Below are 24,387 nucleotides of genomic sequence, written 5' to 3'. Positions count from 1 at the left end.
TGACTCCAAGGCCAGCTCTCCACTATACCACAGTGCCTCTCATTATACAATAATAACATTAAAAAATATATCAGAGAAGAGGCAGCTGCATGCTGCAGTGGATAAAGCACCGGCCCTGGATTCAAGAGGACCTGAGTTCAAATTCGGCCTCAGACATTTGACACTTTGTAGCTGTGTGACCCTGGGCAAGTCACTTAACCTTCATTACCCCACCCCAAATATGTATTATAAATGTATCAAATATGTGTGTATATATGTATATGTGTGTGTGTATATATATACATATATATACACATACACACATATACATACATACATACATACACACACAGAGAAGTACCAAACAAAACAGCATGTGAAATCCAAGAGTCTGGAAGAGAAAGTTCTTACCAAATGGGGGAATCAGGAAAGGCATGTCAAAGGAGGTGGCATTTGAGATGGATATCAAAGGAAGTCAGCAGGCAAAGAGAGTTGGGGTGGAGAGAACATTCTGGGCATCAAGAACAATGCCAGCAGGGGGCAGCTAGGTGGTGCAGTGGATAGAGCACTGTCCCTGGATTCAGGAGTACCTGAGTTCAAAATCCGGCCTCAGACCCTTGACACTTACTAGCTGTGTGACCCTGGGCAAGTCACTTAACCCCAATTGCCTCACCAAAAAAAAACAAGAATAATGCCAGCAGAGGCACTCAGAGGAAAGTATAGGTTGTGTTTACAGGGTAGAGTAGTCTCATCTGGCTTGGAATGGAGCAATATATAGCTGAAAAAGTGGGGCAGCACCCAATGATAGAGCAAAGGAGTTTCATAACCAGATTTATGCATAAGAAAAAATATTCTGGCAGTAATAACGAAGGATGGATTAGAAAGGGCAGTGTTAGGAAACTATTGCAGTAGTCTAAGTGGGTGATAATGAGAGTTTCTAAGAGGGTGGTGGCAGTGGGAATAGGAAGGAGGAAACATAGCAAGAGGTGTGACAAAGGCTTAGTAACCGAGTAGATTTCAGATAAAGGAGAAGGGGAAGAGTTAAAGATATGGCCTGGGTTTTGAACCTGGGAAATTGATTGGCAGATACTGGGACTGACTGTACCAAACAGTAATGGATGCACAGATTGGGGGTCGGGAGAGTTAATAAGCTTTATTTGGGGCATATTGAGTTTGAGGTATTGGGGGAGGGAGGATACCCAGAGAGATGCTTTATCTGGAGCTTGATGATGGGGGGGGCGGCACTAGAGGTACGGACTGCATAGAGGGGATCACTGAAGCCGCGGGGGTTAAGGAAATTTCTAAAGAAGGAAAAGAGAAGGGCCTGGAGAGCAGAGCCCAGGGAAATACTCACCTAAAGGAGTTGGGAAGAGGACAAGGGACCAGTACAGAAGATGGAAGGATTTGAGAGGGGAAACATCAGAGTCTGGTGTCTCTGGGGGAGAGGAGAGGTGTCAGCAGCAGCAGCATGTGGACTATACCGTGAGGAAGTCATTTAGTGACCTTGGAGCAAGTACTCTCAATAGAGCAGAGGAGGTGGAAGCCTGATTGCAAGGCCTGGAGGACAGAGTGGGTGCTGAGAGTCTAGATACATTAGGGCATAGACTTCTGTTCAGGAAGTTTCCCAGAAAAGGGAAATGAATAATGAATGAGCATTTATTCAATGCTTACTCTGTGCCTAAGGATTCAACCAGGTGGCTCAGTGACCTGGATTCAGGAAATCCTGAGTTCAAATTTGGCCTCAGATGGCTACTGTGCGAACTTGGGCAAGTCACAACCTCTATTTGCCTTAATCCACTGGCGAGGAAATGGCACAACACTCCGGTATCTTGGCCAAGAAAATCCCATGGACAGTCTGGTCCTCAGGGTCTTGAAGAGTCAGACATGACTAAATCACTTGTACCTGAGGAGTAGAGATTTAACTACAAAAGGAAAAGCAAGGGGGCAGCTAGGTGGCACAGTGGATAAAGCAATGGCCCTGGATTCAGGAGAACCTGAGTTCAAATCTGACCTCAGACACTTGACATTTACTAGCTGTGTGACCCTGGGCAAGTCACTTAACCCTCATTGCCCCAAAAGAAAAAAAACTACAAACACAAAGGCAATCCCTGCCCTCCAAGTACTTCATTCTACCAGAGGGATGAGACTAAAAGATGGCCTTCAAGAGTCATGGGAAGGGGGCAGCTAGGTGGCTCAGTTGATAGAGTACCAGCCCTAGAGTCAGGAGGACCTGAGTTCATATCTGGCCTCAGACACATGACACTTACTAGCTGTGTGACCCTGGGCAAGTCACTTAACCCTCATTGCCCTGCAAAAAAAAAAAAAAAGTCAAAGGAAGATTTTTTTTTTTTATCCCAGGGAGACAGAACTGTGTATTTTTGTGTACATTTTAGGCAGATGGGAATGAGTTCGTGAAGAAGAGATTTAGATATATTTGTGGGGAGGGAGAGAAGAGAGAAGACATGCTGAGATTGTTAAAGCAAGGCCCAAGAGGAGATAGGAGGAAATAAAATCAAGGGTAGGGGTAGACGTATTAGCCTTGCCTTGCCTTCCCCCTCCCTAAGATGGCAAGCAATTTGATATAGGTTATATATGTGCAGCTATGTAAAACATGTTTCTCTATTAGTCATGTTAACTAAGACCCCTAATCCCATTTTTTTTTAGCTCCAAGAAACCTTCAAGTTCTTTTATTGTTCTGACTTTGTGTCCACTGTATTGATGGCCACAAGGGGACATATCCAACCTGAAAGGTGGAGGAGAGCATTTAGGAATGCTAAAAACAGATGCTGATTTGTCGTAGCCTTCCATTCAATTCAGCAAACACTGATGTAGACTCCACTATGAAAGGCAGCATAGGACAGTGAATCAAAAGTGTCCACTCAGGTGTAAGCCATTTGAGGGCATTCAGTCATTCAACAAGTATTTATTTATTAAGTGCTTACTCAGTGCCAGGCACAACCCTAAACACTGGGGGGAAAGAAACTCAAGAAGCAGAACGGTCACTGCTCTTGAGGAGTTCACATTCTAATGGGGGAAACAACACACCAACCACCAAGTACATACAAGATATGTATGGGGGGGCAGCTAGGTGGCACAGTTTCCACCAAGTACATACAAGATATGTATAGGGGGGGCAGCTAGGTGGCACAGTGGATAAAGCACTGGCCCTGGATTCAGAAGAACCTGAGTTCAAATCTGGCCTCAAATACTTGACACTTACTAGCTGTATGACCCTGGGCAAGTCACTTAATCCTCACTGCCCCACCAAAAAAAAAAAGGATATATATAGAGCACATTAAAGGTAATGTGAAAAGGGAAGGCACCGGCAGCTGGGTGACTTGGGAAGGCCTCCTGCATAAGATGGCCTTTACATGGAGTCTTGAAGGAAGCCAAGGATACTAAGAGGCAGAGGTGAAGGAGAACATTCCAGGTATGGAGGATGGCCCAGGCAAAGACATGGAGATGGAAGACAGTGAGTGAGGAATTCCCAAGTCAGCCAGTGTAGCTGGATGATAGAATCCATGGTAAAGAATAAAATATAAGACTAGAAAAGTGGGAAGTGACCTGATTATAAAGGGTTTGTGATGCCTTCATTTATAATTTATCCTGGAGCTAACAGGGAATCACTGAAACGTAGAGAGTAGTAGATTTGACACGGTCAGATCTGTACTTTAGAAAAATAACTTTGGCACAGAGCATGCATTGAAGTGGGGATAAACTTGAACCAGGGGGACCAGTTAAAAGAGTATTGCAATAGCCCGAGTGAAAAGTGGTGAGTAGGAGTTTACAGGAGACATATATTAGGAATGTTGTGAAGGGGGAAAAGTTATTAGATTTGGCATTGGATTGGATATGAGTGAGGATAACGCCAAGATTTTGAGTCTGAGTGACTGAGGAAAGTAGTGCCCTTGATATTCCTATTGAAATTATTTCAAAGGAAGGAGACATTATTTGTGGCTGGAAAGATCAATAAAAACTTCAGGAATTGGGTAGCACCTATTCCCTTAACTGAGAAGCATGAGAATTTTTGTATGCATTCAGTACATACATCAGGGACAGAGTGAGCAAAGTTAAAAGTCTAGAAGGGTTAGAGCAATGGCAAATAACCCAATTTGGCTAGAGCATAGAGCATGGTGTGAAATGAGGCTGGTAATGAAGATAGTGGGAGGTGGAGTGGGGTGGGAATGAGGATGGTTTCAAGTACAGTCCATAAGAATCCTATTTCTTTAGGGGGGTTTTAAGCAAACTTCATTTACATTGAAGCACAATCATGAACCTGAAGAAGTAAATTATTGCAGATTTCAGAAATCAACACATAAAATAACTGGTGCATCAAAGGGTCATGAAATCACAAAATCTCAGAATTGTGGGGCACCTCAAGGACTCTCAATCTGCGTAAAAAAAGAATGTTCTCTATATCATAACTGACAAATGGACATCCACTCTCTCCTCGAAGACTTCTGTTCTCTGTGATTTATGTTTATCAAGACAAGCTGATTCAATGCCTTGTTACAAGCTAGCTCTGTAGAAGGGGAGGAAGGGAAGTTGTTTCTAATCCAAAATGGTCTCCAATCTGAAACAAACCTAGGGCACTAGGGACTCTATTTTTTCAAAGATAGCTATGACATGGACCCAGTAGTCAAAGACAATCTTAGAGTTGGAGGAACCCTCATTCGACAGCTAGTTCAACCTGTATCTGAATATACACTCAACAACATCCTCTTCAAGCCTCTGCTTGAAGACATTTAGTGACAGTGAACTTACTGTCTTGTATGGTAGCACATTCCATTTTTGGACAGCTGCATGGTGCAGAACCTGGAGTCAGGAAGACTCATCTTCCTGAGTTCAAATCCAGCCTCAGACACTTACTAGCTGTGTAACCCTGGGAAAGTCACTTAAGCCTGTTTGCCTCAGTTTCCTCATCTATAAAATGAGCTGGAGAATCAAATCACAAATCACTCCAGTAAATTGGCCAAGAAAACCCTAAATGAGGTCATGAAAAGTCAGACACAACTGAAAAATAACTGAATAACAGCATGATTTTAGGAAATTGTCCCTTTTATCAGATGTAAATAAGCCTCTCTACAAATTCCACTTATTGTTCCTAGTTCTTCACTTTTAAGGCCAAGCTTAAATAAATCTAATCTATCATAATAGTAATCACCAGGATTTGGAAAGGGAGGACAAGAGTAGGTTTTAAATCAGGATCCAGGGCCTGCTATCTCTAGAAGCACCAAAGTCCAAATGGCTAACATAGAATAAGATGCCAGATCCAGGAATGGAGACTTTGAGGGTAGATCAGCATAAAATTACAAAGTAATCCATAGAGAATGTCAGAAAATGAATGGTTTGTCTGACTCCACTAGTTTCCCCAAAGCTTCATCTGTTTATGGTAATGGTGTGCATTCCCTTGCACTGTCAGCTTACTGCAGTCATCTTTGGTTTGGACTATTGCTCTAACCTAAATTGCTATTCAATTTCCCCTTTTATCTAATCTTTTTTTAAAAAAACAAGGTATATTCTTCCATAGCCATATTCCAGGCATAAATCCAATCTACCAAGTCTTAGAGATACCAATAAGAGCAAAATTACTTTGTTGCATTTGGATATCTTATCTTGTTATTATGCACATTCTTTGCATTTTTGTGTAGATATCTGAGGTCATGAGTTTTATTACAGCTCTTCTTGAATATTGCTTCCTTTGAATCAGTCCTTTTCACTGACAGTTTTTTCCTATGTTATACCCACTTACTCTTACTAGTATCTCTTTTGGCAGAAGTATGTAGATATTTTTCACATACCACCCTCTGCCCTCAATTTTCATCTTTTAAAAGCCTTGTTGATCAGAATCATGTCTCCACAAAAATGTATTTTTACCAGCCCTCATCAGATTCACTTCAAGTCTAGCCAACATCTCCTCATTCCCATGTTGTTAGCCATAATGTAGAAATCCAAAATATAGTTTTCAAACATCTTTTAAGCCTGTGACAGGAGTTTTATGAGTGAAGATCTGTCCTTTTCGATGGAATCTCCTACCTTCAATCAGAAGCAATGATTACAAACAGGGGAAAAAAATGACATCTAGGCTGCTAAGGTCTTCAGTTTCCTGACAATGGTTTCTATGGAACTAGAAATGCTTTCTAGGTTATTCTGATGGTATTTGTTCCCATGTGAATCAAAAGTGGTCAGTGGTCATCCAGTTTGATAAGTCTCTGGACTCATGCCTGAATATGTGTTTCAAGAAGGCAAAATAATTCTTTGTTCTTCATGGCAATCTGACAAATGGTAACTTAGATAACTCTTAGTTGGAAGTCACCAACCACCATTGTGGAATAGTAGAAAGAGTTGGTTGGACTTGAGATTAGAAGACCTGAGTTTGAAACCTCGTTCTGCCCTTATAGCCCATGTCAAATCACTTAACCCCTGTGGTTCTCAGTTTCCTCATCTATAAGTTGAAGAGATTTGACTAGATGACCTCTAAGGTCTTTCTGGATACTAGATGTTATCATATAAATATGAGAAGGCTTCTCGGTGGCATTGTTATCATTTTTTTGGACCTTCTCAGAGGGTCCAGGTCTATCCTTCAAAGGAAGGGGAAGGAAAAGGAACAAGCATTTATTAAGCACCTACTACATGCAAGTGACAGTGACTCCCAGAAGCCATCTCAGCAGATAGGCTAAAATAGGTTGAGGGTAACTGACAGTCCTCAGGCCCATTGGTGAGTTAGGGAAATCTCTACCCTAAGCATGCGAAGACTTTCCCTGGTAGAATGGGCAGATAACAATTTGTTTCATGAAGGTGGCTGAAGCAGGTGCTATGGAGGCTTAGAACTTGGTCAGACATCGAAGATGCCAGGGTCATCTACTGCATCCTGGGCCATCACCAGTTGTCTTCTGCCTCACCACTGAACTTCAATGTCTCTGGAAGACAAAGTGAGGCCGATGACTTTGTGCAACTCTGCCTCATTTTAATACAATTCATGCTTGAGTCAAGATATCACCCCATGGGGCAGCTAGGTGGCATAGTGGATAGAGTATCAGCCCTCAATTCAGAAGGACCTGAGTTCAAATCCAGCCTCAGACACTTGACACTGACTAGCTGTGTGACCCTGGGCAAGTCACTTAACCCCAATTGCCTCACCAAAAAAAAAAAAAAAAGATTATCACCCTATAATGTCACTGATACTCTTCAAAAATGAAGGATGGGGGCAGCTAGATGGCGCAGTGGATAAAGCACCGGCCCTGGATTCAGGAGTATCTGAGTTCAAATCTGGCCTCAGACACTTGACACTTACTAGCTGTGTGACCTTGGGCAAGTCACTTAACCCCCATTGCCCCACAAAATTAAAAAAACAAACAAAAAAAAATGAAGGATGAACAACTACTATGTGCTAGGCACTGTGCTAATCACTTTTCAAATATTATCTCATTTGATTCTCACAACTGTCCTGTGAGGAATATGCTGTTATTATCTTCATTTAAAAGTTGAGGAATCTTAGGCAGACAAAGGTTCAGTGACTTGCCCAGGGTCACCCAGCTAGAATTCAGTTCTTCCTGACTTCGGGCCCAGTACTCTAGCAATGTACTGCTTAGCTGCCCCAGCAGCTTTTTTGAGGAAGAGCTTCAAAACTATTTCCCAGCACCAGGTACTAGGACTGAAGTCAGGAAGGCCTGAGTTCCAATCCTACTTCAGACACATAGTAGCTGTGTGACCCCTAGGCAAGTCACTTAACCCCTTCCTCGGTTTCCTCAACTATAAAGTAGAGATAATAATAGAACCTACCTCCCAGGTAGGTTATTATGAGGATCAGATAAGAAAAATAGCGCCATGCCAGACACATTGGATATTTAATAAATGCTTGCTTCCTTCCTTCTACCAGAGGTTAAAGAGTCCTCCCTTTTCTGTGTCGTTCTACCTTTCAAACTCCTAACACAGGTTAGGATGTCCTCACTGTCTCTTTAGTTTGTTTTTCCTCTTTATTTCTACTTTGAAACATTACTTTCTTTGAAGGAACACTCCCTTTTTCATGATAAACTAGAGGGAAAGAAGTCCTACTTTCTCTACTAGTAGAGAGACCAGCCTGCATATCTTCATACACCTATTGCTATTGCTTGGCACTAGCAGACACACAAATATAACATACTCTTTTCAGGTTCCTAGAAAAACTCACTTGCCCTCCAGCCTACCTTGAACTGAGATCCTCACTTCTCTTTCTCTTGCTCTAAGCCCCTGGGACTAATTCTTGTGTTCTCTTAATTTTTTTTTTCGGGGCAATTGGGGTGAAGTGACTTGCCCAGGGTCATACAGCTAGTAAAGTGTCAAGTGGCTGAGGCTGGATTTGAACTTAGGTTCTCCCAGCCCTGGTCCTTTATCCACTGTGCCACCCAACTGCCCCCTACTTGGACTGATTCTTATGACTGAATTCCATGGTAAATTTGTTGACTTTTAGGCCTGGTCTGAACCTGACATTGGGTCCCTTCCTAAAATGGACCTGTGTTCTAATAGCACTTGTACCCCCCTGTCTTCTCGTGAGTCTTACAGACTAGGCTTTCTACCTAGAGGAAGGTCTTGGGGTTATCCCAGGCCATGGTTCTCTTTTCCTACTACCCAAATCTAACTTGAACATGACAAAAAGTGTCCTCTGGGGATGAATTGGTATTTAAGTGGATACAGTCTTCCTGAAGACAGGCATTAACATAGTATAGTTAATTATTATTTCCATCCCTCAACACTACCACCTCTGTTCCATAAATGCTAAAATGGGATTCATGGCTTAGAAGCAAGGGATGACTGCTTCATCTGAGTATAAATAAGTAACAATATTTGAGTCATTAGTCTTTGAGATTATGGTTGAAGTTTAGGAAAAAATGGTTAGAAGAGATTGTCAGAAAGCAATAGAAGATACGGTTGCTGGAAATTAGGTTTAAAGCCTCTGTCACTCTCAACATTTCAATAGAGATTGTGTCAGTTCAGCATTGGGAAAGCTTAGAAAGGGACAGCCCCATTGTGGGGGAGAGCTGAAGTTTACCAGAGCCAAGATGTTTTGTCCATGGCATTCATTAAAGGATGACTGGTTCAGTGCTAGAGGAGAACTTGGAGGTCATCTGGTTCAACCACTTTATTTTACAGGTGAAACTAAGGCCCAGAAAATGTAAGCAATTTGACCAAGTTTATCCAAGCAGTATTGCAGAGCTGGGAGCTGAACCAAGGTCCTCTGAGTCCAAATCCGTCACTATTTCCACTGAACCACAAGCTTTTGGTTAGAACAGGCACTGGCCCTGAAGACTGCCAGTTCAGACTTGGCCACTGCCCCAGTTTGTGATAGCATCTTGTCTTTCATTGTCTCTAAATTGTTAAGTGGGAAAAATAGATGTTTGTGAAGAACTTTAATTTCCTCCCAATGAAAGATGTTTGAGGGCAAAACTTTGGGTACAAATGTTAAATTCTGTCCTTTGTTCCCTTCAACAGTCTAGCAGGAGGTAGCTGCATTCCAGACTGTGCACCAGGCACATACTTCAATTCTGAGTTGATCAAATGTGAGAAGTGCCATTCAACCTGTCAAACATGTGTAGGTAAGTTAATTATCTGCAAGCAGGCTTTTATTTCATTGCGATCAACAGTAATAAACTGAATTAGCAGCAGGTAAATAGGCTTACTATTCCAAAATCCAAAAAAATAGAGTAGTGGTTCATGAACTTCAACATTTATTGTCGCTTTAAGACACAAAGGTACACTTTGAGCTGCCCTGCTTAGCCTTCCAAGTACTATAAACCAAACCAAGCAGTGTCTGTTTCCCATCTGTGAAATAAATGCTAACTGCTAATGAGTCTCTCTTTCCTTGAAGCTCCCGACTTGATGCTGAATGCAGCTAATAACTAAATGGCTTTGATTTCAGAATGTCTTTTAAAGATTGAGAGGGCTTAAAGGCATTTGGGGATTATGATAGTGAATGCAATGGCTTTTTGAAACCTAACTTCCATTTTTTTTAATGTGTTTTCCCTTTGAACATTTTGTTCCAATAGACACAGTTCTAGAGATTTTTTATGTTAAAATTATTAACTTTCCAAAGAATAGAGTGGCACATTTATGACTGTACAGATATCTACTGGATTCAATTTTATGTAAAATAGTTGGCAAACTCTCATTCCTTATCTACAATCCTATTCTGATGCCTCATCATGGTGTAAAGGTCACCCTGGGTTTCTAACTTCTTTTGCCGGGAGAGCCCAAAATCTAGGAAGTCCTAGTGATTCAATCCAACCTGCTATTAAGTGCCTACTGTGTACAAGACACTGCCTAGATGCTGAGGATCCAAAGAAAAAAATGAAACATTCCCCACTCTCAAATAGTGTACTATATTCTACTACATAGCATGTACGGAAATGAGCGGATAAAAGGTAGCTTGAGGTAGGAGAGAGCATTAAAGGCTAAGGGGATGGCAAAGGACATGACAGGTGCCTGGTAAAGATTCTGTGACGTTGAGATGAGGAGGGAATACTTTCCATGCATGGGAGATGACTTCTACAGATGTACAGAGGCAGCACTTGGAATGTTATGTTCTTGGAACAGCTGATAGACCAGTTTGGCTGGAATATAGAGTACACAGGGGGCAGTTAGGTGGTGCAGTAAATAGAGCACTGGCCCTGGTGTCAGGAGGACCTGAGTTCAAATATGACCTCAGACACTTACTTTTCTGTACATGCTATGCAGTGGAATATAGTAAACTATTTAAGAGTGGGGACTTAAGGGGTGGTCAACAGGACCATAAACTGCAGAGAGGTTAAGGAGAATGAAAACTAAGAAATGGCCATGGAATTTAGTAGTTCTCCTTGGAAACCCTAGACAGAACCCTTTTAGTAGAGTGGCAGGATTAGAAATCTGATTTTAAGTGATGGAGAAGTTAGTAGTAAGGAAATTGAGGCAACCAAAATAGGAGACTCTTTCTAGGACTTTGTCAGTGAGAGTGAGGAGAGTCATGAGATAATAGCTTGAGGGGATAGCAGGGTCAAGAGAAGGTTCATTAAGATTAAGGAAAGAAACAGTTGATTGGGTCTTGTCCACCAACCTCAACCCCAGTCCTCCAGGGTCTGTGATGACTGAGCACAGTGTCAATGCAAGAGAGAAGCTTCTGTTTCCATAGCTTGTTAACATCAAACATCTGATGGAGTTGGCATCTGAATGAATAAATACCTGCTGACTAGATACTGTTTCATCAAGGAAACATACCGTTTCTTGAGGAAACAAAGCGGGGAACTCACACTTGGCACTGGCTCTATAGCTTCATCTCAGGATGTTGGTTATGAGGCACAACCATCAGATAACCAATATGAGGAACAAGCACATGACTCCCAATTTCTAAGTCAGTAAATACAGACCTTCTGATAACTTGGGTGTTCTGAATCTCAGGATCTCTATCAGATGTGAAATACCTATGGTACATGACCTCTACTGCCTCTATTTCCTGAAGCTGGGGATCTCTTGTGTTTCTGAGTACTCCAGTGGCATATTAGGACTTTGGGTTGAGGAACCCTACAGGGAAAGAAAGCTAAACTGAATTTGTACTTGGCAGCAGAAGGCATGGAAAATGCAGAAAATGTTCAAATATGTGCTTGGCAAGGGACAACCTAGATAAGTTCAAAGAAACTCATCACCAAAAGACTGGCCACTAGGTAATAGATTCCCTTTGTCCACAATTTAGGAAAATTTATAAAGAAGGTATAGAGGAGTTGTAATCTGCATCCATGAAAGGAGTACTAGCACTGATAAAGTCCGTTTTTTGAAGTATTAAAGAAGATAATATCTTAGCAGGTTTGCATCTGTTGAGGTGTATATAGAATTACATAAACATAAAATTGTATCGTGGATTGAAATCTATTTCAGGTCAGGTTGAGTTTTCTAGGCTTCCTCACCCCCTTTTCTTGTTGCCTCAGGGTCATTATATTTTACATAACCCATGATCTTATATCTCTGTTTACCAGAATCCTCATTATGGTGCACTTTCACTGAAGTTGGAGTTTAAGAATTATAATTCAGCAAAATAACCACTCATATCATGCCTTTCTTCTGAAGAACCCAGGAGAGTTGATGTGCTTTCTCTTGTCTGACCTTGCACATATTCTGACTTAAATAGGTCACAGCTTACAGACCTGGGTGTTATCTGCATTTTCAAAATGTGGAAACTGAGTACAGAAAGGAATTTTCTTGGGTAAGATTGCAGAATTAAATAGGAAGATAGCCAAGACTGAAACCTAAGATACTCTTCCCACTCCCCACTCCCTACCCTCAGTGTGAAGTGGTTATAAAGAGTGAAATTATGTATGTGGTACCATTCATTTTGTGAAAATGAACAGCCAGTTAAACCATCTTCTACATTGGTCCCTTTAATCATAATGCTCCTCCATAACTTCAATAACAGTTTACAGTGTCAAGCATGTAGAAGCTATTAAAGAAAAACTACTCTGGAAATTGAAGAAAATACTAATGTAGGGGCGGCTAGATAGCACAGTGGATAAAGCACCGGCCCTGGATTCAGGAGTACCTGAGTTCAAATCCGGCCTCAGACACTTGACACTTACTAGCTGTGTGACTCTGGGCAAGTCACTTAGTGGATAGAGAGCCAGCCTCAAACCTTGGGTTCTGGTCCTCTCTCATGCATATTGGCTATATACTCTGGGCACATCACTTAATCTTTCAGTGCTCCAGGCAAGTCTCTAACACTATAAGTTGAAGACAAGGTGCCAATCGGCATCGATAGAAGTTTCCTCATCTGGAAGTTTCCTCCCCGTGCCAATGAAATCACAAATCTAGTCCTTATTCCTATAAACCTCTAACTCCTCATAATCTCTTTCAGCTCTTTCCAGTAACATGGTAGCCAGGTACAATTTCTCTTGCTACTCTCTACACAAAAGTCTTTAATGGCTCCCAGTTTCATACTTAGTGTAGGATTCCCTTTGCCCAGCAGTCAAGGCTCTCCATAATTTGGTCTTCACCTATTTTTCTAACTAAACTGGATTAGTCACCATTCTCTAAGCACACCTCAACTTTTCCCAGTTTTGTTCACACTATTCCCTCTGCTTGAAATGCTCTTCCCTCCAGCTCTGCCTTTCCAATTCCTTTAATCCTTCAAGATCCAAATCAAATACCATGTCTTCCCTGAAGCCTTCCTTTAATCATTATTTCCAACTTCCTTAGCACTTTACAACTATTTTACTGTAATTCACTTTCACAAATATAGTATGTCTTATAATTATTTGTGTACAAGTCTGATTGCTTCCCCCGCTCTGTGAGAGCAAGGGGCATGGTGTGTTAGCTCTGGTATTCCTCAAAATGCCTATCAGTGTCTTGAACAGACTGAAAAAGCTGTTCAAGAAATATTCAGTGAATGAATGAATGTCAAGAAGTTCTTTTAATACTCTAGTATGAGCTAACCTTTTCTTCTTGAAATATGATGACATATATATATGAAGCTTACTGGAAAAATTAAGATTCTGATTTTCAACCCAGTCATCAAACATGGACATTGAATTCATTTATCCTGCCCAACTCTAAAAGGTGATTTCAGATTCCACTCTCTTTTAATTACTGTTTTCCTATGACCAATGACTCTTTCTTTATCCCCTGTTGATTAAGAAGAATCTTAATAGATTCGGCCCTGCAGGCTGCTGTGGAGAATGCTGAATTTCAGGTGAAGGAAATTTTAACCACCTGTACTCTTCCCTTCCATTGTCTTTTTTGAACTACCACTTTATTTGAGGTGTGGATTTTGTTGGGGGTTTTGGGTTTTTTTTGAAATGCAGATTCCAAAATTGCCATCAGTGGAATTGCATGCTAACTTTAATCCTGCTGCCTAAAAAGATTTTTTATCATGGATAATGTTCTGAGTGTGGCAGGGTGTTCTCATTTCACCTCTTTTATCCTTTCTCTAGTCATGCAGTCATTTCAGAATCTCACTGCATTGCTCCTGATCACTCCTCATTATCTTTTGTCACACCCAATATAGCAGCATCTGTAAGCTTGAAAACTGTGCTCTCTGTTGCCTTTCCTCCTTTTTTTTAATCCAGTGCCATGGTTGAAGGGTTGCTCTAACTGAAATCTAGGGACTGTCTCCAGTTAATGTCTTTCCAACCTGAAACATTCTGCTGGCAAATCTTCCTTTCTTGTTCTTTAGCCAGCTCACAGTCTATCATCATTAATCTCTTGGATGGTATTTGGAGGTCAGATGCTGTCTTAATGTCAGATTTTGAGATCCTTCCACAGCTCTTGTTTGTCCATTACTCTGAATCTGTGAGGCATGGCCTTCTAGAACATCTGAGTCTGCAGTTATTCAATTGAACACCTGTGCCTAGGTCTAATGGTCCATGCAAGTTTTAAAATCCCTTTGTGCTTACTCTTTGGGGAGTCTTAGATGGTAATGATAGTGTCACTATATTTCAGTCCCTTGACTAGACATACCAGAGATATTTCTGTTATGGTGAGCCCAGGGGAAATGCCTAGAGAGATTGAGGAATATAACTATGGGCCCTTGAGTATAGTTGTTTGATGGAAAAAAACAAATCACTTTTTCTTTCAACATTTGTAAGGAGCTACTACTATAAGTCTTAAGAATAAAAAACCACTAACCCTGTCTAGAGTCCAATTTTCATTATTTCTATCCACGTGTGGCCTAAGTAGCAACAAACAAAGATGAACAATAGGTTGGTTACATGTCAACCTTGCCAATCTGGAATAAAGAAACTTAGTCACTGTGAGTTCACCCAGTGCCATTTTGAATCAAATATTACTTCTATGTCAGGAAGCCATTTCTAAGGCTTATTTGTCTTTTCTTTTTCTTAGGCCAAACCTATGATTTCATTGACAAAAAGGACCCCCAGAAAGTCAACTCCTTCTATTAGGCAATGCAGATCAACAATTGTTCTGCAACCTATAGTCTTAGGGAGTGACCTGGGGAACTGAGAAGTTAAATATCACAAAGAGAGTATATATCAGTATCTTAAATTGAGATAGTTCTGCTTCTGAGGCAACCTCCCTATCCACTACACTATGCTGTCTCTCTTGCACCCAAATAATTTGAATAATTTGAAAGTTTTCCTAGGCATGCCAAAGAATGAGTCATCTCATATGATGAACAAAAGGATGCTCTAGGAAAACTGTAATGGTTATCCTGTTACTGTGATCGCATGAGGGATTACCAGAATGCAAGAGGCTGGTAGAAATCCTGGTAAAAGAAAATTTTCTCATTGTGCCCCTCTGATCCTAACTACCTCCTTGTTTGCCAAATGCAAATCCTAGACACCATTGAATTCCATTAGTTTTCTTGAATTCATTCCACATTCCTTTGGGTTTGGCTTTCATAATTTTACAGAAATAGGATTATTTGCATTTAATTCTTATGCATACCCTTAAGGGAATATAGTCTGCTATGATGATAGTAAAATCTCTAAGCAATTCATGTTCGCTGGCTTGAATCCCATTCATCACATGTGGTTCATTTCCTGGGACTAACTCTAAACTATTCATTGATATTCTTGGTAAGCATACAAGAAAGCTGACTTAGACTCCCTTAAGAAAATTCTTCTCTTTCTTATTCAAATTCCAATCAATATAAATATAGTTAGCTATGTTTCCTTTCTAAACTTTTTACTTATTCCTCCACCATTCATATATACATTTCTAGACCTACTTTCTTTCTTAGGTCATTGGTAACATTGTTTCTCAATCATCAATGGCCTTTTTCTGTATTCTAGCGTTGATGCCAACTAGTCTTAGAATCTTTTCCCTAGCAGCTAGACATAGTAGAATAGCATTGTCTAGTACATAGGACCCTGGGAGGTACATGATCTTGCATCTCTAAGTTTTACCACAATCATAAAACTGAACAGTGATCTCAAGAGATCATCTACAGCAAGTTTTGTTTGTTTGTTTGTTTGTTTGTTTGTTTTGGCAGGGCAATGGGGGTTAAGTGACTTGCCCAGGGTCAAGTTTCTGAGGTCGGATTTGAACTCAGGTCCTCCTGAATCCAGGGCCAGTGCTTTATCCACTGCGCCACCTAGCTGCCCCAGGTTTTTTCCCTCTAGACAAGTCAATACCTAAACCTGGTTTTCTCATTTACAAACTCTTCAGGCTTGGCAATTCCAATACTCTACCTGTCTGGCCATTGTTTCATCATTTAGGAGTGTACCACAAAGATTCTTTGTATAAAACTATAATCCAGTGAGTTTAATTGGGCTTCCTCTTGCTTTGGGTCTCTTGAGAGATAGGGAATAATTCAATAGCATCCTTCTTGTATCCTTCATGTGCTTAAGGAGCAAGTTACTTTTTTTTTTTTTTTTGCAGGGCAGTGAGGGTTAAGTGACTTGTCCAGGGTCATGCAGCTAGTAAGTGTCAAGTGTCCGAGGTCATATTTGAACTCAGGTCCTTCTGAATCCAGGGTTGGTGCTTTATCCACTGTGCCACCTAGTTGCCCCCTCAAGTTACCTTTTAGTCTTCTTTAAGTTTTCTGTTAACTTTTCCTCCTTCATCAATTTCCCATAAAGTCATTTTGACTCTCCTTCACTGGAGTCTCTCCATTTAAAATTCTCTTTTATTTTTATTTTTTTAAGATTCATCCACACTGATACCATACCTAGTTCAGACACGTGATTAGCGTGGTCCACTGCAGCTCAGAACTCTCAAACTCAAGAGATCTGCCCGCCTTTGCCTTTCCAGTAACAGGGTTCACAGAAGTGCCCCACCACACTCAGCTCCATGTCTACTTTTAATAAATGGAAAAGAAATCTCAACTCAATACTCTAGAAATGAGACAGCATAGTGTAGTGGATAGGGAGGTTGCCTCAGAAGCAGAACTATCTCTTTGAGGCCCTCTAATCCATCTTGTACCTGAACAGAAACCTGCTCTATATTTCAGTGATTATCCAGTCTGTGCATGAAGACACTTAGGAAGGAGAAAACTCCTACTACTACCCACCGAAGCAGCCTATTTCACGTTAGAATAATTCAAATTGTTAGGAAGTTTTTCCCTACCTTAAACCTCAATCTCCCTCTTTTCAAATTTTACCTATTGCTCTTAGTTCTGTCCTCAGGAACCAAGCAGGACATGCCTGATCACTCTTCCACAAGACAGATCTTCAGATACTTGAAGACAACCATTGTGTCTCACCTAAGTTTTTTTTTTTTCTGCTCTACCCTAAATGTTTCCACTTCCTTCAGCTGATTCATATACAGAATACTCTCAAGCTCTTTCACTCTTCTATTTGCCCCAGATACTCCCAAGTTTATAATTGTCCTCCTTAAAATTAAACATAATACTCCAAATGCAGTCTGAACTGGACAGAGACCAATAAAACTATCACCTGCCTATTTATGTATCTCTCTTTAATGCAGCCTGAGACAGAATTGGCTTTTTTGGTTTCTATATCACACTGTTGATTCATATGTAGTTTGCAGCCCAGTGAAATCCCTAGACCTTTTCCAGATGGCCTTCTGTCTAGCCACATTTCTCTTTATTTGTATTCACGTGGTTGATTTTTTTAATACAAGTATAAGAGTGTACATTTTGTAGTCATCTTATTTTATTAATTTCAATATTTTAGCTTGTTGAGAACATCCAAGTTCTGTGTTATCTTGAAATGTGACAAATATACCATCTTTTCCTTCTTCTGTGTTATTATTTTGTTTTTAAATACGAAACAGCACCAAGCCAAGCATATAATCCTGGGGCATTCTACCAAAGACTTACTTCCCAGTAGACATCAAACCATTAATGACTACTCTTTGAGTCTAGCCATTCAACCAGTTTGTAATCCAACTAACTGTATAATCTAGCATTTATTTCCCCATCTTGTCTGCTAGAATTAACATGAATGCTTTGCTAAATTCTGAGTAAATTCTGTTTACAACATTTTACTGATCTGTCAGTTTAGTAATTGTGCCAAGAAAGGAAATGAGGTTTGTCTAGCACAATTTGTTTATGATGAAGCCATCTAGAATTTTGGTGATCACTACTTCCATTTTTAGATCTTCACTCACCATTTCCTTAATAAAATATTCTAAAATTCTGCCAGGAGTCAGTCAATCTCATTGGACTGTTTTGAGGAAATCATGGGTAAGATACTAAGAAGAAGCACAAGCACTCAAAGGATAACAACCAAGATAGTTCATTACTCATAGATATTCAAATGTGGCCTTTCAGGTCCACAGGCAGTGGGGATGTGTGTCCCAGTCAAGAATATAGAGCTCCAGGGGGCAGCTAGGTGGCGCAGTGGATAGAGCACCAGCCCTGGAGTCAGGAGTACCTGGGTTCAAATCCGGCCTCAGACACTTAACACTTACTAGCTGTGTGACCCTGGGCAAGTCACTTAATCCCAATTGCCTCACTAAAAAAAAAAAAAAAAAAGAATATAGAGCTCTGGGTCTCTGCCCTTATATCTGATTATTGTTGCTGGGCAGACTCGTAGGGACCAAGTGGGAGGGGACCTTCAGGCAGTCAATCCGTGAGTGGCCCAGACTACAAACCCTCCATACTTTCATTGTGATTAGAAAAGTTTGTTAACTTTGTATACATGGATTAGATGAGGTTCGTTGAACTGATTATGATCAGGATAGCCTTGTATTGCTTATCTAAATGAAGCTGACTAAACCAGTTATTGAATAATGTTCAGTAATAGGAATTTCCTGGCATATCTGCCATTTAGTCAGTGATCAAATATGGAATCACTTCTGTCATCTAGGGCATAGCAATAGTCCAATCCTCATAGCTATGATTTCTGGACTTCACTCTCTTCATTTTTTTGAAAATCAGAACAATATTTATATTCTATCAGGCCTGTCACACCTCTTCTGTTCTTCATGATCTATCAGAAATCACTCATGTCATTCATAAACACAAATCTCATAAATAACTCATATATTATATGTATGTGTGTGTATGTGTGTGTGTATATATATGTATATATATACATATGTGTATATATATACATATGTGTGTGTATATATATATATATATATATATATATATATATACAATTTATATAAATCAATATAGCTTGGCAATAATATTTGTCAGACCTTTTCATGCCCTTGGACATAGTTTGTCAAGGCCTGGTTGTTTGAACACATCCAGAGTAGCCAGATACTCTCTTATTATACCCCTACCTATCTTGGGTTTCATCTCCTTACTGGTCATGTTTGTTCTGTCCTTTCCTGTTCAAAGATCACTTACCTCAGCAGAGAAAAGAGAAGAAAAATAAGTGTCAAATGGTTTGGCCTTCTCTCACAGTTATCATTACGCTTTATTGTCATTTATTAGTATCCCATCCAGCCCAAGCCATGGTGATGCACTTTTTTCTTTTCTTTTCTTTTCTTTTCTTCTTCTTCTTTTTTTTTTTTTTTGGTGAGGCATTTGGGGTTAAGGGACTTTCCCAGGGTCACACAGCTAGTAAGTGTCAAGTGTCTGAGGCCAGATTTGAACTTAGGTCCTCCTGACTCCAGGGCCAGTGCTCTATCCACTGTGCCACCTAGCTGCCCTGGTATTGCACTTTTTTGATGCTACTCTTTCCAGCCATTTAGCTTTTAAAAAAGGTTTCATTGTTGACGTATGCTTTTTATTTTATAGGATACCACTCTTTTAAATTCATCCTCTGTTATTTGATCTTATTTTCATCCTCTAAATGTCTTTTTTTTTTAATCCAGGTAGATCAATGAATTCCCCAAGCATCCACAGACCACTTCCTCTTTTTTTTCTTCTCATCAAACTGTTCGTCTCTGTCTTCAGAATTTCATTCTTAAGAACTTCCAAGCCTTCTTGCACCAACTCATTCTATAGAATTTTAGACCATGGCATCCTACCCATCTTTTCTCTGGAATATTTTAAAACAATTCTCCTGATCATTAAGTACTTGGCAGGCTGTACTCAGTTTTTCCTTTCTCTACCATAAATTCTAAGGGGAAGTAGTCATTTCTATCTAAGGTTCCATCATTGTTTTGGGGGCGGGGCAATGAGGGTTAAGTGACTTGCCCAGGGTCACCCAGCTAGTAAGTGTCAAGTGTCTGGGGCCAAATTTGAACTCAGATCCTCCTGAATCCAGGGCTGGTGCTTTATCCACTGCACCACCTAGCTGCCCCAGATTCTATCATTTGTACCACAGCAACCAGCTCCTCTTTGTTAGTCAAATTCAGGCTAAGAATAGCATTTTCCTTCATTGGTTCTTCCGCATTTTGAAGGATAAGATTATTATTAACATTTTGTTGAGTTGAATTGAATCATTAAGTATAAAAATAATCAGCTAAACTGTTCTTGGAAAAGAAATAATTCAGCTAATTCAAGTCCTTCATTCTTACTATATCATGTGTCTTTCTGTACCAATAGTATCATGTTTCTTGAATTCCCCAACTCTTTTCTAATTAAATCCATGTGATACTTCAATAACAATATTGCTTCTGTTTCTGTCTCTATTGAGGTGTGGATTCAAGGCCCTTCACCAATCTGATTCTCCTCCTCTGGACACTTTCTGGCTTATCAATATTACCCTTAACCTATGGCCCCCAGAACTGAACACAATACTCCAAATAAATTCTGAGACCTTCCTTATTCCTAGAAGCTATGTACCTCTTAATTCAGCCCAAGATCATATTAGCTTTTTTGGCTTCTATAACATACTTCTGACTCATTGAGTTTGCTATGCTCTAAAAGCCTCAAATCTTTGTCATAAAAACTATTATCTCACCCATCTTCTACTTGTGAAATTGATTTTTTTTGTGCCTGAGCATAATACTTTACATTTATCTTTATTGAATTTCATCTTATTAGTTTCAGTCCAATTCTTTACCCCTTCAAGATCCTATTGGATCCTGACTTTGTCATCTAATATGTTAGCTAACCTCATATTTATGTCATCTGCCTGCCTTTGTCTAAGTCATTGAGAGAAATGTTAAACAACACAGAGCTAAGTATAGAACCCTCCATTGCAGAGCTTCTGCCATGATGGTATTCCTCTAGCCCCTTCAATATCTCTTTTTTTAATTTAATCTTCAATGGTTGTGAATTCACCTTTTATTTTATTTTTTTAATTTTTTTTGGTGGGGCAATGGGGGTAAAGTGACTTGCCCGGGGTTACACAGCTAGTAAGTGTCAAGTGTCTGAGGCCAGATATGAACTCAGGTACTCCTGAATCCAGGGCCGGTGCCTTATCTACTGCGCCACCTAGCTGCCCCCTCACCTTTTATTTTTAATTTTTTTTTTTTAATTTTAGTGAGGCAATTGGGGTTAAGTGACTTGCCCAGGGTCACACAGCCAGTAAGTGTCAAGTGTCTGAGGCCGGATTTGAACTCAGGTACTCCTGACTCCAGGGCCGGAGCTCCATCCACTGCTCCACCTAGCTGCCCCCTAATTTTTTAATTTTTATTTTTTGTAGGGCAATGAGGGTTAAGTGACTTGCCCAGGGTCCCACAGCTAGTAAGTGTCAAGTGTTTGAGGCTGAATTTGAATTCAGGTCCTCCAGAATCCTGGGCCAGTGCTTAATCCACTGTGCCACTTGGCTGCTCCCCAAAATCTCTTTTAGGAGAGTGACAAAGCATTACTTTAAGCTTAGATAGCAATTATCTGACTATGGCAGAAAGACACTCTCCTGGAAGCAAGATCTTCAGTCCTTTATTTTTTTCTTGCCGATAGTTCTTACCCTAATATTTTGTTAAAATTACTTTTCATTCTGTCAAGGGCTTATTGACAGTAGTTCATTTTCAATACTTCCACTTCCTATATGAATAATAAATAAAAATTATCTTGCAACATTCGTGTTTTCTATTATACTTGCAAATGCTGTTTTCCTGAAATTTTGGGGCCCTAAGCTTAAATTATCTTTCTCCAAACTAGATGCTTCCTTCTTTGTTCCCTGTGTATACCTCATCTTCCTTTGGAGGGGGAAGTGATTCTAAATTTAGGAGAGAGACCTCAAACAAAGGGCCAAAGATACCTGTTTTAAAATGTAAATGTGTGTTGGGGGGGCGGGGTGCAGCTAGATGGCACAGTGGATAAAGCACTGGCCCTGGATTCAGGAGGACCTGAGTTCAAATGTGAAGTCAGACACTTGACATTTACTAGCTGTGTGACCCTAGGCAAGTCACTTAACCCTCATTGCCCAGAAAAAAAAATTTTATTAAATTAAAATTTTAAAATGTAAATGTATGACCTTAAGTATTGTTAGAGCACAGTAGAATTCTATGGAAGTTACCTTTAAAATGCAAATACATATTTTGACATACTAATGAGAAAAACTATGAATAAATATATCCCAAGAAGGAAATAAAACCCAGTTTTCCTGACTCCTAGTCCAGTGCCTTCAGTTAGGTTTTTGAAATCCATCCACCCTCCAGGGTAAGGGAATACAAGCCCTTCCAAAGCAGTAGTCCCTGGTTTGGTGACTCAGGACAAGCAGTTGCGGGGGGGGGGGGGGGGGGGGGGGGGGCTCTCATTTCTTCAGGAACCACTTTGGCCCCAAATTAACTTTCCTAAATAACCTATTCCCCTGGGAAGTTTAAATAGTTTATTAGGGAAAAGCTTAAGGGAAAGAACCGTCCTAGAAATGGAATATTAACTCTGTCCCCCACTTTGTCACTTTAGTACCTCTATCCTATACCACCCCTCTCCTGGGGCAGATTGTGTAGAAAGAAAAGGGAACTTCTAGCTGTGGGGAAGCATTTCAGATGACCCTGGGCTGGCCAGGTCCTTTCCCCTCCCTTTCCTGAAGTGCTCTGCCCACCAGCCTCACAAGGTGGTCTACCATACTTCAGTTGAGCCTTCATAAACAATCCCTGGCCTCTGAACCTCAGAAAAGTATGAGAAGCCAAGGAGGACAAAAATTTGGGGGTAAAAAAAGGCCCCTGAGATCTAGGAAGAAGAAACATCACTATGAAGACACTGACCTCCCCCAGGGCACAAAGCACTGCCCTCCTCCTGCCTCACCACAGGCTGACCCCGGGCTTTCTAGCCCAATGCCTCTCTTCAGTGGAACCCTGACGAATTTCTGCTGGTATTCCCACCCCTACTCCTATTATCACCAGCTCCTACCTAACCACAACTCCACCATTAAACCACCAGCATACTCCAGCCTTTCTTCCTTAAAGGAGTATAAAAGCTATTCTTTAGATTTTACACCCTGGAACAAAGCCTCTTCCTTAGTTGTAGTCAGAGTTCTGTCAAAACCTGTCCTCTCCCCCATAGGAACAGTATCCAGTTCTTTGCCACCATAAGAGAGTACAGTGAATTTTACTTGAGACTCCTCACCTGTAAATGCCTAGTACCTCCCGAATCTCTTCTATAGTAAATGTTACTTGTGTTTAACCTGCCTTTGTGTGATGTACTTTTATATACAAGGTAAAGGAAAAATGTACTGAAGGAAGACCAGAAAGAGTGAGGGAAATCGGGGCTCAAAAGGTCAAGCTATAGAGAGAAGAAATCTATTCCACTTCTATTCTGCCAGCCAGCATGTCAAGTTGCCATCATCGAGGAAATGAGATGGGGTGTCATGTTCCATTCCTTATATTTGTATTCACTACACTTTCTTCTCCTCCCTTTTGGGGACCTCATTTGCCTCACCCTGTTTGATGTCCTGACCCTCTGTTTTTTCCTCTGTATTGTCTTTGTTCACCTTGACTCCATTAAAGCCACCATAAAAGAGAAAGATCTGGGGAGATCACAGAAAATTACTCCTAACCACAGGCAAGGTTATTTTCCTCTCCTGTGGTCATTGCTTAGATTATTTACCAGGGAGGAAGTGATCAGAGGCTTAGTAGGAAGGAGGTCATGCTCAGATAACTATAATGCAGATTATTGTAATATTATAATAACTTGTTTGCATAGTGCTCTAAGGTTTACAACATTCTTCTGTTCCAACCCAGAAGTGCTCAGTGGCTCCCCATTGCCTCTGTGCTAAAATACAAAGTATTCAACCTGATATTTAAAGCCCTCCACAATATGCCTGCCACATACCTTCCCAATTTTATTTTATAATACTTTCACAAGCTTTCCAATCCAAGCTATTTTGCTCAAATAGTATTATATGTGTGACCTTGGCCAATCACTTAAGATCCCCAAGTTTCAGTTTCCTCATCTGTTAAAATAAGGAGATTGGGCTCTTAAAATTTTTGTGCTCCTGATATACCCTGGTAGAATAATGATAAAGTTGGCTGCTAATAGCCCTTCTCCTTAATGTTGTCTGGAAGAATACCCTTAATGGGATGTCTACTTAATGCATCTTTCCATGATCATTGAATAGGCATGAGTCAGATATTACCTGCTTTGAAATTAGACTTCAAGGGAATGAACCAGATTTCTTAAAAACAAAAAAAATAACAAAAGAAATCCAGCAGAGACTGGTTATCTAGGAACATCTGGAGTCATTTCTCCCCACTGTTTAA

The 24,387-nt window shown here is 40.4% G+C and overlaps 1 protein-coding gene across 1 annotated transcript in view; it reads left to right on the top strand.

The window, feature by feature from the left end:
• PCSK6 (proprotein convertase subtilisin/kexin type 6) overlaps positions 1-24,387 on the top strand; it is a 260,225-nt gene that overhangs the window by 226,683 nt on the left and 9,155 nt on the right. The window contains exon 19 of the mRNA XM_043985253.1: positions 9,448-9,551. Within this exon, the coding sequence (XP_043841188.1) occupies positions 9,448-9,551 (104 nt within the window). The remainder of the gene's footprint in view (positions 1-9,447; positions 9,552-24,387) is intronic.

This window comes from Dromiciops gliroides, chromosome 2 (genome assembly GCF_019393635.1).
Source record: "Dromiciops gliroides isolate mDroGli1 chromosome 2, mDroGli1.pri, whole genome shotgun sequence".
Classification (NCBI taxonomy): domain Eukaryota; kingdom Metazoa; phylum Chordata; class Mammalia; order Microbiotheria; family Microbiotheriidae; genus Dromiciops; species Dromiciops gliroides.
Note: the sequence above shows the minus strand (reverse complement) of the source record. Positions and strands in the feature narration are given on the sequence as shown.